The sequence below is a fragment of the Anneissia japonica genome, unplaced genomic scaffold, assembly GCF_011630105.1.
Source record: "Anneissia japonica isolate Jap-2015-1 unplaced genomic scaffold, ASM1163010v1 scaffold288060_len1141017_cov207, whole genome shotgun sequence".
Lineage (NCBI taxonomy): Eukaryota > Metazoa > Echinodermata > Crinoidea > Comatulida > Comatulidae > Anneissia > Anneissia japonica.
The window spans coordinates 265,312-285,602 of NW_022712486.1; the positions used below are offsets into that span (position 1 = coordinate 265,312).

The 20,291-nt window shown below is 31.5% G+C and overlaps 1 protein-coding gene across 3 annotated transcripts in view; it reads right to left on the bottom strand.

Annotated features, from left to right (window-relative positions):
* Nucleotides 1-20,291, bottom strand: part of LOC117107833 (suppressor of tumorigenicity 7 protein homolog) — a 45,838-nt gene that overhangs the window by 4,690 nt on the left and 20,857 nt on the right. For all 3 annotated transcript variants that reach the window (XM_033249621.1, XM_033249622.1, XM_033249623.1), the window contains exons 3-10: nucleotides 15,377-15,509; nucleotides 14,609-14,779; nucleotides 13,991-14,069; nucleotides 7,521-7,675; nucleotides 6,199-6,296; nucleotides 4,608-4,795; nucleotides 3,062-3,164; nucleotides 56-299 (exon numbers count right to left, since the gene is read on the bottom strand). In XM_033249621.1, the coding sequence (XP_033105512.1) occupies nucleotides 56-299; nucleotides 3,062-3,164; nucleotides 4,608-4,795; nucleotides 6,199-6,296; nucleotides 7,521-7,675; nucleotides 13,991-14,069; nucleotides 14,609-14,779; nucleotides 15,377-15,509 (1,171 nt within the window). The remainder of the gene's footprint in view (nucleotides 1-55; nucleotides 300-3,061; nucleotides 3,165-4,607; nucleotides 4,796-6,198; nucleotides 6,297-7,520; nucleotides 7,676-13,990; nucleotides 14,070-14,608; nucleotides 14,780-15,376; nucleotides 15,510-20,291) is intronic.

Sequence of the window (20,291 nt, forward strand, 5' to 3'; positions counted from 1 at the left end):
CAATACATACAGTATAAAATATATATAGTTTTATACATATATATGTCATATATACCTGGTAACAATTCACGATCCACACTCTCTGTACAACTTGGGTAAGGATAGAAAAGATGGCCCTTTTCAAGGGGGTAGGGAATCATACGAAAAGTTCCCTCCCATGTACAATGAAGCAGATTGAGGGCGCCTTCTACTCGTTTCCAGTGCTGTAGATGGAAAAAGGAGTATGCAATAGCTTCGCTGTCTCCACGTTTGAGAATGTGTTCAGGTGGCAAGATTAGGCTTCGCATTTCTAACAAATACTGCAAAAGATAAAAAACATTTAAAACAAACATTATTAGATGAAATTAAGATTACAATAAAAAAAACCAGGAAGGACAAGTAGTGAGGGAAGGTAAGGTGGTAAATTGAGAAAGCAGGAAAAGAAAATAATGGAGAGGATAAATAGAAAGGAAAGAAAATGATAAAACAAAAAATAATACAATGAATAAGCATGTATATTACTAAAGACACATTATCTTTAAATTTGAAGTCAACATATTAAAGAAGATTGAAGGTAAGGTGGTAGATTGAGAAAGCAAAAAAAGAAAATAATGGTGAGGATAAATATAAAGGAAAGACAATTATGAAACAAAAAACAATATAATAGGAATAAGCATATATTACTAAGACACATCAGGTCAACATATTAAAAGAAGAGGAAAGAAAAAAACCCAAATGCTCTAGCCCAAAGCAAGATTAAACCACATGAGATTATAAAATTACTAACAAATCACAAACATCCATTTCTAAGTGAATTAATAGAAATTTTCTTTGATGGCATAAACATGACAAGCTTGTAACCTAAAAACAACCTCAACTTCTCCTTAGAGTTCAACCTACAGCCAACCTACTTACGTAAAATATCTACATCCTTAATTCTGACTACACATTAAATTTTCTTAACAACTGTTCAACTTCAATCAGCTTTCATCTCTACATCTCCTTCCTGTTATTTCCACCATTAAAAAATATTATCATCGTTTTCTCTTTGTCTCATAACAGAAAATCCTACATTGCTATTTTTTAAATAATATTGACATTTTTGACATCTTGGAATTTGTTAACTTGACTGTCTCAATTCAATATTATAATAAATAATTTGACATTTGACTTTAAACATATGCCTCAAAGCAAAACCAGAAAGGACCACACATAATGTGCAACGTCATCTGTTGCCGTGCAGCGTCGTCTGTTGCCGTGCGGCATCGTCTGCTTGTGTGGGCTAGGATGGTTACAGAAAGCGGAGTTGGATTCATTGGCCAACGGTTGTACAGCAGTCACACAATGCAGAATATGAACGGATTTAGTATAAATATTTCTAGATTTGGTATACTATAAACATTTTGAAATTTTCTCTGGAACATGTCCATTTCTTTCTTTAGCTTTAATCCCAATTTTACTATTCTATAAAACTATGATGCGGTAGACATTAAATATTCAACTGTGTATATCATTTTCCCCTTAAAAAGTGCATTACTGACTGTAATTAAATTTCTTGACAATATCATAAGCTAACTTGATATTAATTGAATATTTACTGACAATGATTCAAGCTTCAGCATATTTATGATACTCCAGGGATATCTAAAGTGTCCTCTTACCTATGTAAGTATATATTTAAAAACAAAGGTATAATAATCATTAAAATAGAATAAATGAATGCTTTACTCCTGGAAATCTACCTGAATGTGTGCAACCTAAGTAAAGTAATAAGATAATTTTGTTCACTGAACACTGAATAAGGCCCAATAAAAAAAATTATTAGTTTATCACCCTCGCGCGCATGTCTTTTTACGCGCGCATGTACTGAAAAAAAAAATTGTGACAAAATTTTTTTTTTGAAAAAAAAAATTTTTTTTTACATTTTTTTTATTTCTTTTATTTATTGTTTTCATTAATTTTATTAAATAGTTAGTAGATATTGTTTGCATTATCTAAATCATGTTTTACTTTGAATATCAATGCACCAGCAAACAAACCAAGGGTTATATTTGGCTTTAGCAAAATAAAAAATAAGAAAAAAAAAAAAAAAACCTCCCTCCCTCATCACTTTTCCTGCCCAGATAGGGTGATAAACTAATAATATTTTTTATAGTGCCTAATGACCACGATGCTTAATGTTGATTGCTATTTGCATGAAACAAGTAAGTAAAGATGGCCACCTTTACTTTCATGCTTGTGCATATGTAATTCACTATTCCTTTTTAGCCAACATGCTTCATCATTAGCATAAAGCTGTGGTTTGATGCTCGTCATGCAAGCCTTAAGCTTTGTCCAGCCTAACAAATTTTCTTTGCAAAAAAAATGTTGTATGTCCATATATAATCATGATGTGGTGTTATCATGTCCATATGATAGGCATGTCACATATCTTGTCAAATCAGAGATTTAAAATGCTTTTCTTTTAATCCTAGCAAAAATGTCCGATTTGATTTCACAACCAAAAACTTCACTTTGCAAGTCGCATAGTGACTTGGTTATAGGGCATTTAGGATTACAAGTACAAGTTCTTTTCTCTAAGCCTTACTGAGGGTGCCACAAAATCGGGTATTACTCCTCAAACCTCAAAGACTTAGTTTCAATGAAAAGCTTTGCTCGAAGGACTACTTGATACCCTTGGTAAATATGGCACAAAGAAAAAAGTTTCCAGTTTCAGAAAGAGGCAAACATGTGAACAAGGGGTTAAAAGGAGAACAAGAGGCCAACAATGAACAATCTAGGAATTCTGATAGCGAGCATTCCAAAACTGCCTAGGTTTACAACTTGTATAATAGAACCAATTTGTGAAAGCCCATATATAGTCATAATGATGTACAATATGTATAATAGAACCATAAATAATCTGTAAAATATTCTCAAGAATTGCACTAAATGATGAAAATAATTATACTGGGTGGCATTTAGCACAGCATGACACCTAGGTGCGCACATCAACATAGTGCAAGGAAGCTCAAGATATAATGAATTGATACTTGGCAAAGTCAACAGGGTATCTTTATAAAAATTAATATAAGCCTAATACCTTTGGAACATGTGGATTAAATTCAACAGCTCTGTGTATAGCTTCAACTGCATTCATTTCAGCTGTACTTAGTCCCCGCTTGGACGCTGCTTCTGGAGAAAATCTGAGAATCAGAAGAAAACAGAATTCAGAAAATTATAATATAAACAAATTACTGTTAAGTGAATTTAGTTTTTAATGTATAGCAAGCAATATAAAAAAAAATTGTAATTATATTCTGCAATTGAACCGTAGGTGTAATACAATCAACTTGTTGGTTTTATATTTATTTTGAATGAAAAATATGGAAATATCTAATACATTTATTACTAAAACATCTCTACAAATCAAATAATCCAATCAAACAAAGTGTTTAGAATAATACTTGTCTATATATGTTTGTTATAAATACATTACTAAATTTTATTGTGTTCTCTGTCTCGAACCAATGATTATGTTCAGATAATAAAATGACATCCTTCACAAATTATTTGTGTTATGTTCAATTGCACAACACTTCTATATCTTATTACGTTCTCTGTATTGAACTGATGATTGTTTATATATTGAAATAATATTCTTTACAGTCCATGAAATGCATTCATAAATTATTTGTGTTATGTTGACTATTAAGAATTTAAATTACATGTTAGATGTTAATTCCTTTTGAGATCGCTAACATACATTCATTAATTATTTACATGAAGCAAAGAGAAACAACAATGTGGTTAATATACGTTTTACTTTGACAAAGTGATATTCCGTTTTGCTCATCATCATAATCAATGACCAAAATAGCATCAGGAAACTGTAGGCGTAACAATGTTAATTGAAATAAAACTTTAAAAATTGCGCAATTAACTGGCATTGTTCCACCTTTTTTTGCGTAAGTGCACTATGCTTGATGTGAATTGGGTTATAATTGAATCCCCAGTAATAATATTATCTATTTTATGTCTCTTGTTTATACTTTAAATTCTACTGCAAATTGAATTTTATTACATAACAAATCAAAACATAATCTTTAAGGTGTGTCCACACTATCAAATTTTCTTTCACAAAAAAACTTGTATGCCCATATATAGTCATGATGTGCCTATATATGATCATGATGTGCCTATATATGGTCATGATGTGCCTATATTATAGTCATGATGTGCCTATATATGGTCATGATGTGCCTATATATGGTCATGATGTGCCTATATATAGTCATGTGCCTATATATGGTCATGATGTGCCCATATATAGTCATGATGTGCCTATATATGGTCATGATGTGCTTATATATGATCATGATGTGCCTATATATGGTCATGATGTGCCTATATATGGTCATGATGTGCCCATATATAGTCATGATGTACAAAAATGAACTGTCGACTGGGGGTCTTTTCACAAAAAGACATGGTTACAAAAAACACTTAAAAGTTAAAAATGAAAAAAAAATATATATATTACAAGCATAATTTTAAAATTAGGCATGCAAAATAGTCTTTTGCATGAAATAACACAATATGTGGTTAACTTATTATCCACCACCTAATAATTTTCCTTTCCAACTTACTTATCACTAACAGCTCTTGCTTTTAGTAATGCTGCCGTATAACAGATTGTTGCAGACTTGGGTAATGTGATGTCATCATATTTAGCTAGCACGGCTTGTACATCGGCGTACGCCTGCATCTCCAAAAGTGTTTCAATTAAATTTTCGTGTATTTGGAATACGCTTACCATTGGGTACTCTTTGATTAACTGAGAAAAAAAAAAAAGGGGGGAAGAAAACATTTTTTTTAAATGTGACTGATTATCAATTCTATTTTCTAGGAATGGAAAAACCACAATCACAGACCCTGTGTCACCATTATCTATTGATTTAATTAATTTTCCAAAATCTGTCAAAGACGCCTAAATAATACTTGCATGGTGTTTCAAAAAGCCACTTTTGAAGCTTTCATTTAAACTTTCTATTTTATCAAACAAAGCGTCGTTCACATCACGAACTAACACAATCAAAGTAGATTGTGTTAGTTCGTGAAATAAAAAAGCGCGTCAAAATACGCGCTGTTGTTGTTAAGGACTTTTTGTGTGGTAAAGATTACACAATTGCTTGACAACCAATACACGCTCGTTTTGATGCGCTACTGTGATTTCACGAACTAACACAATCTGCTTTGATTGTGTTAGTTCGTAATGTGAGCGACGAAAGTAACTAACCAAACCAAATCCGTAAGTAACCAGATAAATATTTTCAACTATTTTTAAGCTTTTATTTATAAATTTAATACATAGATTTTGGGCCTCTGGTTTCCATTTTACCAACCAAAATGTATGGGTTCTACTAATGGTTGGCAATGAACATTAAAATTATGCCTATGCCTATAGCAAGAAAAAACATTGCCAACCTGGCAATCCTGATTGCAAAATATCACTGCGATTCGACAAAACAACAATTTATTTATTTGGCCTAACTCTCTGTCAGGTGTACATGTTGTGTAAGTTAGCTGTAGTATCTACATATCCTGTGTATTCTTAATTGATTTAACCGTAGAGAGTTAATCAAGCCTGATTTTAGATGCCTCATTTACACTATTGAACTGTTGTAAATTATGCACAGCAACATCTCATTCTAAATTATTCCAAATTAAATATCAATATGCATTGAGTGGAGGTTACGTCTTCACTGCTGTCTGTTAGCAAGATTACACAAAAACTACTGAATGGATCACCATAATATATAGTGGAATGGTATATAAATAATTAAAGACACCATTTTTGAAAGAAAAGGTCGAAGGACAAGGTCAGGGTCACGGAGATTTAATTTTTTGCCCTCAAGCATAAAAGAAAATAATGCAATTGCCCCAAGATTCCATTATTTTCTTGAGAGTATTCTGCAGCACTCAGGAAAACAATGTGCCTGAATATATGCGATTCCATTATTTCATTAAGGGTATGCTGCAGTTTTGCTCAATGTACACGGCCTGCATATTGTTGTTACTATATTCAGGCAGAGAAGGGAGGTACGCACTCTAGTTTATATACTGTGATGCTAATTCTAAATGTACATTGTTCATGAAAAGTTGATTATAGAAGCTATTTATTATCAGAAGCCAGAAGAAACAGAAATGACATTGGAAAAATTGAGATGAAGCACTCACGTCTCTCATCATTTTCACTGCTTCCTTCACACGACCTAATTTGCGGGCGCACATTGCAAGACGACGTTTTATATAAACAAGCACATTTGTATCTCGCCCTGCCAAAGGAAGAAAAACATCATTAACATTGAAGAAATAGTCATTTGTATTCTACATCATATACCGTAATGACGTGTCTGTCTTCTACACTAGTAGTGCAAGGTTGTCATAGGTTCATATAACATTTGAGAAAATCATTGTTTGGCTTATAATTCAATGTTTGAACCTGTGTAATGAAACAGGTCACAAGTATATAAATATAGCAAATTAACATAAAATATCATAGCCTGTCATATAACAATAATCGGTTTTTGCTCATATATGTTTAGAAGTAGCTCTTCTTAAAAAACGAGACATAAATTATATATAATGAAGAAATAGTATGCTAGAGGAAAGCTTTTCAGAAAATCTAATTTGAATATATAATACATATATATAATTTATATGTTCATATACATACAATACATAAATTTCTATTTGGCTTTCTATCTATTGTGCAAATTTTAGCTTTCGCTTATCTATTATGTATCACAAAAGAGATCTAGCCATCCCTTCCTATAGCATTGTTGTTTTGCAGCATCTTGCCTTTTGATCTATATATAATGAATATGAGACATAAAATCTATAACACTTGCTTGGGAGACCAGAACATTAAATGTTCTGGTCTATTGAAAGATGTTACAATGTGCTCTGTTAAGCTCTACCCACACTATCACATTTTATGAGAGAAATATAAAAAGGCCCATATATGGGTAAAATATGACATCATCACGTCTAAATATGGGTATGTCAACATAACGCCCAAATATGGTATAATGTGACATCATCACTCCAAAATATGGATGTAATATAACATAAACATGCCCATATATGGGTATAACATCATCATGCCCAAATATGGATGTGATATGACATAATCATGCTCGTATGATGGGTATATGACATCATTATGCCCAAATATGGGTATAACCTGATATCATCATGCCCAAAAATGGATGCGATATATCATCATGCTCATATATAGGTATAATATGACATCATCATCCCAAATACAGATGTGATATATCATCATGTCCATATATGGGTATAACATTATATCATCATGCCCAAATATGGATATGTATGACACCATCATTACAATTTACAGACAAAATTTACTAAAATTTGTCACATACAATTTGATAGTGTTGAAAAAGCTTAAGCTTTCCAGAAAATTGTCAAAATTTATAAGACTTTTAACATAAGAGAATTTAATGTAACTTAAAGAGCATCTATTAACTTACGATGTATTTTTTCGTTACTTGAGTTATGGTGTTGTAATGCTAAACTCTTTCGATAATTTGCCTCAGCAACTTTCAATGCTTGTTTCAGTAATTTTTCTACCTCTAAAATAGTGGTAGCTTCCTCTTCAGCTAACATGATCAATGCTGTAGAACATCTGTTGAAAAAAAAATACAAAAATAAAATCTTGTTTTTAATCAATTGCAAAAATATCAATTATTTAACATCAGACGCCAGCAGAAAGGGAGGGGGAAATAAAAGAAAATCAAATGGATGAAAGAGATAATAAGTAATAATTCAAAATTATGAAATAAGACCACACAATAATGCAAAGAGTTTTTAAATGTTTATCCCCAATTTTACCCCAGATTTGATAAAACCAGAGAAATACTTAGATATTTTGATCATTATCAAGAATAAAAAGCAAAGTAAACATTTTTTATGCACAAGTTGACATTGTTTATGTTCCTTCAAAATTAAAGATTTTAATTAATTTCTGCGATTTTCTTGGGTCATATTTCAGGGGATAACACATTTATATATTGAAAGTATATAAACATATATATATCATCATATATACACACATATATATATATATATCATCATCAACGCTAAACGTCTTGTAAGATAGCGCACTCAACAACACTTCTCCAGTCACTGTCAGAGCGATTGTTAGCTAGTATGTGCATAGACCTATCTATATTTCCTTTAGTGTCCCTCTCAATTTTGTTTATCCATGTGGTTTTTGGTTTTTTTACAATATATAATATACTCAGAACCCTATAACCTCCCACATGAAAAAAAGTCAATTTCTAATTAACCTAAATAACCCTTGGCTAAGAGCAGACATGTCCTGAATCCATAGCAAAATAGGTCAGTATAAGCTTTCAAATTCAAGATGGATTCCTTGAATCAAATGAGCATGCTTTGCAGATGTTTTTTATCACTCCATTAGCAAGAAATTATATCTTGCTTTATCATCACTTCTTTATTCTATTCTGCTTTTTACATTAGTAATGTCTTTTATATGGTACTTAATGTTACTCTCAAGACACTTACACTATAATAAGGGAAACAGTATATTAAAAGAATAAAAGTATCATAAAAATCTGTTAATAATTTGCAATACACCATTACTCATTCAATGTTTCTTAAAAAATACAGAATAATTGCTATTAGTATAACAGAATTTTTAACTGATTATGTTTATGATTACTAAAATGATTACATTATATTTCTGTTATATTTATTCGCTGTCTAGCATTCTTTATTTTGAATCGTCGTGTTGGCAATCTGATTTTTGACTTACAAAGAGAAGTAGTCTCCTTGATGGAATTACGCTATTATAAAAACATCAAGAAGATGCAAGAAAGCTGAATTGGACTTGACTTTCTATTAAAAAGGATTCTCATATCGATAATTGAAATAAGAAATATAAATCCTTGATGTTGACTACTGCAAATTTCTTCAACCCCCCACCAAAAAAATTTACCGTAGCAAGTAACCATAACATACTGTAAATAAGAATGGATTTATTTTACTTTATTTTTTATCCTGTAAACCTAGAATAGATATCATATATCATCAACAGTCTCCACTTGAAATGTACACATAGCTAATCCAACTGTTCCCTAGCCAAACTCATGCTTAATGTAACTGTACTCCTGTTGTCAGTGATCCGTGGCAGCCGGTATTAGTAATACCTGCCTGTACTAGCTTCAGCATATGCTACTCTACATCAACCTTTACAGATCCAGACATTACTTGTACATATAATGTTGTAACTGTTAATCTTATAGTCAATGACATTATTTCAAATAATCTAAACACGTGTGCATTTCAGATGATTTACACATCTAATGTAAAGACACATACAAAACATGTTCGATCAGTCCTTAAATTATAGGCAGGGTAAGCTTCTATCCAAAAATGATACTGTACTTCAATCAATCAACCAATCAATATATTAATAAGGGGAATTACACAGTTGACTCAATGCGCTTTATAATATTTTCAGGATAGATGTACTTTCCTCAGGTAGAGTCTCACCTCCGGTATCCCACACCGACTGTACGTCCAACTTCTTGTACAAGCATTCCTAGGCAAAGTCAGAGGGTATAATTTGGGTGATTAGATCGGTGAATTTCACAAATAAGGGACCGAATAATTACAGTTAGGGTGTTCCCTCTCCTTCGATGCTCGAGTAAAGTCTTATTTCTTCACCGGAATATAATTTTGGATAGGCCATTGAACTTTGAATTTAAATGCATCTGCATCACTTTGCAAAACGATCATCATTTTCGGTTCATGAACGAGAAATCCCCAGGTATAATCCCAAAATCATACCAATTTCACGTTCATGGGGGGGGGGGGGGGGGGGGGGGGGAAAGGGGAGTGGGATTATACCCAGGGAACTACAGTAATCTTTTACATACTGTACATTGAACTATAGACTTCAATATGATGCTGGTTTTTGAGGGGGCAGGATGTTTTGATCAATGTGAATTCTGGAGCCTACAGGGATTAGAACCCGGACCCAACAGTTGTGGACCAAAGGTACAATAAATGAGTCAAATGCTCTTAAAATCAACTAAAACAGCATACAGTAGTATTATCACCTATGATCTCCTCTGCAACTTTAAAGCTACCTTCAAACTGAAGGCCCTGAACCTATACTCTAAAGTTTAATATTTATCCTTCAATAAGCCTGAATAAATCCCTTACAGAAGATATCTGAAACCATTGAAATTATCTAGATATTGATGTCTAGCATATGCAGAAAACAAGTGGCAAGCAATCTAACAGACATAATAAATAGGGATGTCACTTATGCTTCTTTCACAGTATAAACCAATCAATTTGTACCAATGCCAATGTGATTAATGATATAATATAAATGGTATGAAAGGTATCAGATTGTAATTTTAAGTCAAAGCAAGCATACTTGTAAAAATCAATATGGTGTTGAAAAGAGATGGGTTTCAATTTCAGTATTGATTTCATTAGTAAATTTAAGTAAATAACAGAGATTGATGAAAGTGAAGTAATAAAATTGTACTTAAGAAATATATATTCAAATTCAACTTTATTGCAATCATTCATTTATATTTTGATTGGATGAAACAGTTTAAAGTACTAGGATTGACAAAATAACAAAGAAAATAAGACAAACAAGAAGGTTTTGGAGGAGGGGGGAAACACAAAAAATTACATCAAGAAATTAAGAAACCTTATTAAAACATGATTAAGAAAAAAATAAAACCAAGTCAAAATTCAAAAGCAAAAGATAATGAATTTAAATTGCAATTAAAAAAATCAATAACTTAGAATAAAAAGGTATAAGGGGTCAATAAGAGAACATCAAAAATGTACATTTTTAAAATCATGTTTATTTCATATCATTGTAATCATAATCACCACAAATCAACATCATCACCAATATCATCATCATAACCATGTCATATCATATCCATATATGGGCAAATTACAGGTATTTATTACATAAAACTTGATAAAACAGAACTTAAGATAGATATACACATGATATTTCTATTTGTCTGTAAAGATCTATCTAGACAATCAAATTATACATGACAAACACCTGTGATTTGCCCATATATGGGTATAATTTGAAATCATTATACTCATTGTGTGTGATAAGTTATCATCATACTCATATATGGGTAATTTATACAAGCATATCACATAAAACCTGATAGTACGAATAGACCATTACGCTTTGTCCAAAACACACTATTATTAAACATTTTATGACAAATGATCATTTGCCCATAATTAAGGGTGTAATATATCATCATGTCCATCTATCACACAGATTTTTCCTACTGTATAAAATGTGATAATGTGGACAACAGATAATATCTGATCAAATTTTATCTGAATACGTATTACATTATCAGACTAACACGTGGAAAGGAATAATTTGTATGGTTAGATATGACTGAAGGAAGTGCACACACTATATAGAGAAAATCTGACAAAAAATTGTCAGATAAGAAATTGAGTGTGTGCACCTGGAATTAGGTTACATAAAGCGAATCATTGCATTGCAATCATATCTACATAGCCTCCTAGTAAAATTCCAGAAACTATATTTTTCAGAAGTAATCAATACAGTTATACATCTGCTACATGTTCAATATGCTGACAGATGTACGGGTTAACAAAAAACACAATTCTCTGTTATGTTTTTAATACGCTATCACATGTGCGTATGTATGACTATATTGTATTAGTTTTTATACATTAGGTGGGCGTATGGTATATTTAACTACATCTTCATCAATCATGTTTTAAATGCAAACAACATCAGTAATATGACAAGCTTGAGCAGTAGATAATGTACAAGCTTATCAAAAGATATTAAATAAAGGGCAGATGTAGTTACATAGCTATTAATAATATGAATCGTGTTGTTTATGTCAAAATGATATTCAAAAAAGCCAAAATCAATATATGTACATTTTTAAAAATTTTACCAGTAATACTAAAAATGTTCATTTGGAAGTTATACTAATACATCATTTACATTTTAAAAGATGAATTGTCTGTGATAAATCTGAAAAACTCAAAAAAACTTTCATTTAAAACAAAATTAAATAAATAATAAACTTGCATTAAGACAGATTTCTTTTTTCTGAAAGGAATTCTTATTAAATACCAATATCCTTAAAAAATTATCTGCCATGCAAAGAATATGAGAACATATGCTTTACAGTATGTGTCTATATGATGAATCCATCTCTACTCTTTGTGAGCTCTTATCAACGCGAGACTGTCTGGTGATAAGCCACCTCGTAGTTTAAACTGTGTTTTAAAAAAAAAAGTCAGTCCCGCGTCTGTTTAACCAATCGAAAGATTGTATTAGGTTGAAGTCATTTTGTATCCATAGGTAATGTGCAAAGGACGATTCGGATGGGGGAAAAAAATACATGGTGGAACACAATTTCAACGATGAGCGATGAAATGGCAAATAACTAATTTCACGTGGTACGTAATCAACCAATCAAATGACTGGGATCTATTTAGGTGTGTTATAAAAACAGTTAACACACACATACTGTTTATTCACTTTGAATACGGGCATGCGCAGTTCTAACTACACAGTAGTTTACTGCCGATGACCAGACTGAGTTAATCATCCTTAAAATTATCCATTTTTAGGCCCAATACTGTTCACCATCATGGTTAATGATCTGCTGAAACATGTGCCGGATAAATGGAAGTTCGTGGATGACCTAACGATTGGCAAAGTAATTTCTGTGAAGAATCCTGAGAATAGTCAAATGCAAAATAATCTCAATGATCTTGCAAGCTGGTGTATTGAGAATGATACAACGCTGAATCCTTTTCAAGTGATGCGCATCCACTTCCTGCGGAATGTGCCACAATTTGAGCCACTTCAAATGAATGGTGTTATTCTTGAGGAATCACAAAGTGTAAAACTTCTTGGCGTCCATCTTCAAAGTGACCTCAAGTGGGACATGCAAATTAAAGAAGTTGTGTCCAAGGCATCACGTAGGCTTTATATGTTGCATATTTTGAAGCGATATGGAGCCTCAACTGATGATCTTATTTTTACCTTTAATATGTATATTCGTCCCATTTCAAAATATGCCAGTTCTCTTTGGCATTCTTCAATTACAAAAAAACAGAGTGATGAGCTTGAATTTGTTCAAAAACGAGCAGTTAAAATTATAATTGGATATCGGAATTATGATAGTTATGCGAATTCTCTTGATGTACTGAATTTAAGTACGTTGCATCAGAGACGAATTATTAATCTCCTAAATTTTGGAAAGAATCTGCTATCATCAGAACGCTTTAAGGAATGGATCCCAGTAAGAGAAGAACCAATAAGATCACTTCGAAAGGTTAATCGGTATTTTGTACCACACTGTCAAACAAAAAGATTTGCCAAGTCAACTATTCCAAGTGTTATTGGACTGTTAAATAAAGATTAATTTGGATAATTGGCAATGTACTTCCTGAATTGAACTGGTTTTGTTTTGTTTATTGATTTTTTAATGTGTAATGTAATTGTTCAAATAGGGCTTGACTGTTAACTGTTTTTAATGAAATTTGTATATATTTGTAAAAAATTCTAATTAATTGATTTAATTAATCAATTTATGCTGATTGAAATTTTAATATTAATTGTAAATAATAAATAATTAAATTTTTTTTGTAATTTGAAATTTTTTTCAAATGTTAATTGCTGGTTTTATATTTCTGTATTTTTCTTCATTGATTTTATGTAAGCTCTTCATTTCAATCTTGAATTGTATTTTGAGTCTTTTTATACCTGAATAAATAAATTGTTAAAAAAATTTTTTGCAAGGCTCGTCTCATTGCATTCTCAAAGAAATCGCATAGGTCAATGATTAACAACGCCAGTGTGCGTCTGGCTTTACAGACACAAGGCTGAATAGAGAAGAGAATGATTACTTACTCTGGGACAATTTCTAAGGCTTCTTTGGCAGCTTTGATCCTGTTTTGTGGATTCCTCTCTCTCCATGCTCTCAACATTACTAAGGACATAAGGTGAAACTATTTTATACCTTGTTGCTCAAACTTTTTTTTTTTTAAAGATCATCATCAGAGGGGGAAAAATATAAATAAAATATTGTTTTATATTTAGCAAATACTTTTGCCAAAAACATCCATGTGAAGGAGAAAATAAAAATAAAATTTTATTGGTGAATGTAAATAGTGTAGTAATGGGATGGTTAAAAATAAATGCTTTAAATTTATATGATTAGGAAGAAATATAAGTATCTTTTTTTTTAATTTCAAGACAGCGGTGGGCGTACGGTAATATTTTAAAGCATCACTGTGCAATTTCATCAAAAATATGTTTATATTACTTTCAAAACATTCAGTAATATTTTACAAATTTTAGATTTATTTATTGTCCATAAAATTTCTAATAATTCTTATTTTTATATATAATATTAATACAATATAATACATAAATTTAGAACAGAATATTAATTTTTCAAACATACTAATATATTTGGTTAAACATAATTAATGATATACAGTAGTTTCCATTCACTTTCTAACTTACTTTCTTCAGCTGGTTTTGTGTTATCTGCTTCACACGTGAATAGAGTCTGATGATCCTGTGCGGACTGGTTCATGTCGTAGTATGTTAAAGGATCTTTCCCTGTCACCCATATGTACCGGTTATACTCGGACCCTCGAAACAGGTTTAAAGGATTCCTCCATGTTTTACATTCTATAGAAGGAAATGAAATTATACAAATTTAGTCAGTGATAACCATTTAGCCATGTATGCACAACAGAATACAGTAGAACCCCTCCCCCTTTGGGACACTACTCCTATTAAGGGAAAAATTTTTATGAAATGAATGTGTCCTCTGAATAAGGTTTCTACTGTATGTTTACACTTTATCTATCATATTTGTATAACAACATCGACTTGATTGGAGTACTGTTTATGTGCTGCTAATATCAGCCGTTGTTAGTACTAATCCACCTTCCATACCTCAGTGACCCTCATTTAGTTACTATACCCATAGATATAAGAACTCAGTCCATCCCTGTATGCTACATAAAACTAACGATATCATTATTATTATTCTTATTATTATTGTTATATTACTTATTTGAAACTTTATCTGTGCAATTTATTGTTAGCATAGCGAAAGTTAACCTAGTAATATACAGCCTCAACAAAAACACTGGAAAATACAAAACGTACAATGTAAATTCATGAAAAATAATTATTAATATATGAATACAAAATGGATATTGTCCATAATAATGGAAAAATAATTAATATAATGAATATAGTCTATAACACTGCTTCTACCTGGAGCTGTGTTCTGTCCTGAATTATTACTGTTACTGTTTTCACCCCCTCCGAGCCAAGGTGACAGGTGGTTTAGAGAAACCTGCTCAATAAAAGATGTTCCATACTTTCGAAAGTACCACCATTCAAAAATCTACATTTAAAAAGAGAATAAAAAAAAAATTGGAAGTTTGAAGACATTAAATTTTAATACATGACATAAGAAAAATCATCTGATCACTATAATTCTATATCAACAAAATCATGAATCATTTTAAATCATCAATCATCATTACAGCTACCATCACCATTGTCCATCATTTATCATTGTTATCATGATTTACTATCATTAATAGCCATTGTTATCCTTATTATTATTATCAACATCATCAAAAGGACATCAATGACAGGGCATATGGGGTAACCCAAGGATCAAGTAAGGTAGGCTTAATGTAAAGTGGCAAGGCTTAGAATTATAGAGTAGCCCTCCAAAATAAATGAATTTTTTTATCACTGAAGATTTCAATCACTTTTATCACCCCAGTGGCCACTGCACTTCATAGCCTGCCTCCACTCACGACGGTATTAGTCATTATGATCACCATCGTTATCAACATCACTACCATCAGTACCAGTGGCGTATCTATGGGTGGGTGCATTCCCTCAAAAATACTTGTGCACGCCCCCAAAATATACCCTGCTCTCCCAGTTTCCCTATCCCCACCATCCCAAAAAATCACAATACCATCTTGCAAGCTAGCATTCTTACACTTAAAACAACCACCACCACCAAGATGTGTAAACCAAACAACGGTGAGCAATGTTGCATTCATTTTGTGAACTAATGTTCACATTTGTTAGCATAAATTTAACACCTGAGACATGCCTGACCCTTGAAATAGATCAAAATCATCATCACTTTAAAAGCATACTCTAAAATTATGAAACACAAAATGTTCGATTTTCCTATTTAGCTCAGCATGACTCAAATGTTAATTTTATGCAGTCGGCAACATTAATTCGCATTAATGGCCAGGTCATGATGCATAATATGTTAATACATCAGTAATACATTAGTAGACATACTGTACAACTCAATATCTCATCACCATTCTACATTAATGCATACAATTTGCCAACATTCTATTCTACAGTATATTTTTGAAATGCATTATTGTTATTTATTATTATTATAATTATTATTATATTTATTATTATTATTAATTTTATTATTATTATTATTATTATTATTCGACCTTATATTCTCATCTTTTTCTAAATTACATTTCAAATTGTTTATTTGATTCAACATTTAGTTTATAATTTTTAGTATGCTGTCTTTTGTACTTTAATGTAGGTTTTTGATGTGCATTTTTATCTTTATTATATCTTTATTATTGTATTCCACCCTTTTATTCTATAGTACTGTGTTGTCTTCTTTACAATGCAGAGTATGTTTATGATCTATATTATTATTTTGTACCGAAATTGAATAAATTAAGCAAACCGACTGTCTAAGCACAAATGCTTTTGTGCTGTATGAAGATTTACGAAATTCATAATTAGATGATTGAATCACCAAGTAAATGTATATAACAGTAGATGTTTTTGAATAACTTAAATAAATCATTTCCATGTCACCATGTTCTCAGCAAGTATGTCAGAGTGTAAGAAATGTCCAATGATTATTATGTTCACTTCGGGGGAAGTATCAAGTCACCTGCTGCTCATGACGTCAGCTATGATGGCAACATTTACCATAAATGACAAATTTTAATAATCGGCTCTTGAAAATAATGCTCTCTAGTAACGGTCGTTGAAAGTGGTTGAGCATGACCACATGAAGGAGAATGAAAAAAAAAACAGATAAAAGAAATATAATATATAAAAATAAAACTTGACAATATGGACACAGCTTGGTAAGTAATTTGTCCTTATAAAGTCATGATGATGTCATATACCATATTAGGAAAATTGCAGATACTTGTTACATAACGCTTGAGAGTATAAACCGAGCTTTATACCTGGCTTGGCGTACAGAAAAGTATTACTTAATTCGTTGTAACAGACAACACAATAATGACACTGCAATCAGAATTCTGGACTATGGAGCCTAATCCCCATATCTTATTCTGGATTATGGAGCCTACATGAACCATCACCACTTAACCTATTTCCAATACTTGAATAGAATGTAACTTAAAGTGATAATGATTCAATATACAGTTTTCGACACTTTTAAGAATTCTGTTCATCAGTAAATTCTAATTTAATGACAACAAGCTGTATAGTGTACTTTGTGTGTGAGACAGATTGAAGTAGGCAAGCAATTCATAATGGCTGAAGCATTACTATTACCATGTCATAAACACATATTAGATTGTCCGCTGGGAAAAGATAGAAAATTCTAACAAATTAAATCTAAACAGCTAATTGCTCATTTAATAGGAGTTTTCAACTTTCCAAATGAGAAAAAATTTGAACAATTCGATTTTCATTGATATACACACTTTTTATTACAAAAATCTAGGAAATGCCGACACCTAAATGCAATATAAACTCGAATTGCTAAATTTATTATCTTTCAATTAAAAATTAGAAGAACAAGAACAATAGTCCTCACCAAATAACTGACACTTAAATAATACCACCTATATAGTTTAGTACACATCCTTTAATATAAATTTCTGGAAGCAAATTAAGAATTTCCATGGTAAAAATTAACTTGTGTTTACCAATTTAACTTCATCTGTTAATTAATGAGGAAAATGCTTCAATATTGTTCATCAAATCTTTGATTTAAAGTTTACCATATTTGCTTAACTGAGAATAGTACAAGATACAAGATAACTTTATTGTCAGATAGGAAATTACATTTGGATATCACATCGCATAAACAATTTTAAAAAGTCAAACATATAAATATAAAGGACGTGTTAGATTTAAATTCTGACATAAAGTCTATATTACAATATATACAACAAAACATTACATATAGGAAATGCATTTAAGCCAACCAACCATTAAAGATTTTAAATATAGAACAAAGGAGTTATTGTTTATGTAAAACTATGTTTTGGTTACTTTTTAATCCCTTTTGGAAAATAAAAATAAAAATATATCAAAAAGAAATATAAGCAAAATAAACAGATGTTAGTTCACATTGTCAGTGAGCAATATATGCAGGTAGGTACAAGAGTCCTAATGAATTTTGCTCTACTTATTTGCTCTACTTATGATAAGAAAGAAGGCTGAATAAAAAAATTTAAAAGCAAGGAGAGTCACTTGTAAGTTGTACTACAGTGGAAAATCAAGGTGCTGGTAATGATAAAGTTGAGTCGTGATAAAGATGGTGATGGTAATTATGAATCATAATGATCATGAAGATGGTAATACTAATAATGATGATGATGATAATGAACACTTACTAATAATAATAATAATAACAATAACAATAATAATAATAATACTACTAATAATAATAATAAAGATAATCATTACAGAATTGTCACCATCTATGTCATTATTATCCTTATTAATTTCATATTTATAAACTTGTTAATCATTGACATAAAAAAGCAACATTACTTTAGTGAAATTTAACCTTCCACAAATCCAAGAAATTCAATAACACTTAAGAAGACCACTGTTCTTACATCGTTGCTGGGTTTGAAATCATCATCTGCATTACTATACCATACATTAAATCGCTGGCTAAGTTTCATACAGATAAGACCATGTACAGAAACATATTTCACATTTGGATTAATGTAATTTGGACCCAGCTCGCATCCATTTAACCATCTGAAGTCAATGAAATTTAAGTCGGTGAATGATATTTTTAAATATAAAAAATTAGTGGAATAAATGCAGCTAATTATAGATTCAACATGATAATAGACCTTTCCGGGCTGTCAATCAAACTTCCAAGTAACCAATCAGAACAAGGCATATACGCGCTGTTTACAAACACGTTTTCCACACAAACGCACACGAGTTACGAGTTTGTGCAGTGCGAGAAGCGACGTCGATGATATGACTATGCAGTACAAGAAAACCTTTACCATGAAGCCAAAAAAAGAGAAAAAAAAAATGCCTAGGCCTACTGTCAGTGGAATATGGCTTGTGGAAGACGGCATGTCCTATATTTCAACAGGGTAAACAAGCATACAGCTCAACGGTAGGATCTCATATATTTAAGTTAAGTGAAGCCTACAAAAATAATCGGGTCGCGTCGGGGTTGGCCTAGCCATAGGCCTATTCCGATGTCGATCTTCTCCAATGCCTAGGCCTACATTTTAAGATATTCGACCTCAGCAGCTGCATTCCCCGATGAATCGCGCCTGATCTCTCAGGACATAGGGCCTGGTATTAATTTTTCTAATAAATTGTGATCTATAAATAGATTGAGGAAAATATTCAACAGTAAATGTCAATGCAGGCCTTACCTAGGCAGCTTAGATTAGGCCAATGTAGGCCCTAAAATGTATTTAAATCCTTAGCCTAGCTGCCTCTAATATGCATGAGATTTTTGTGTTTCGTACAAATCATTAATAAATACAATATATACTTTTATTTCATAGCATTTTGTTATTGGAAACCTGACCCAGTAAATGCAGATGGAACAGTACCAACTGTGCGTAGACGTCCCCTACCAGAAATAGAGAAACCAAAACAAAATATCACAGAATGTAAGTTAGGATAGTCATGAGTAGATTTTTCATATGATTGAAAAACGGTAACTGTAGACCTACAGGATTTATTTGGTATACAGGAGTTGGTGCTGAAGTTTGTTACCACTTCTATTGTAAACTTGAATATTATTAAGAAAAGTAAATAAAGAGAATAATGTTGGCAGCATGTGCAATATAAAAAAAAACAATTGTAAAAATAAAGAATAACAATTTTAATAGATGCATAACATTGAGAACATTAT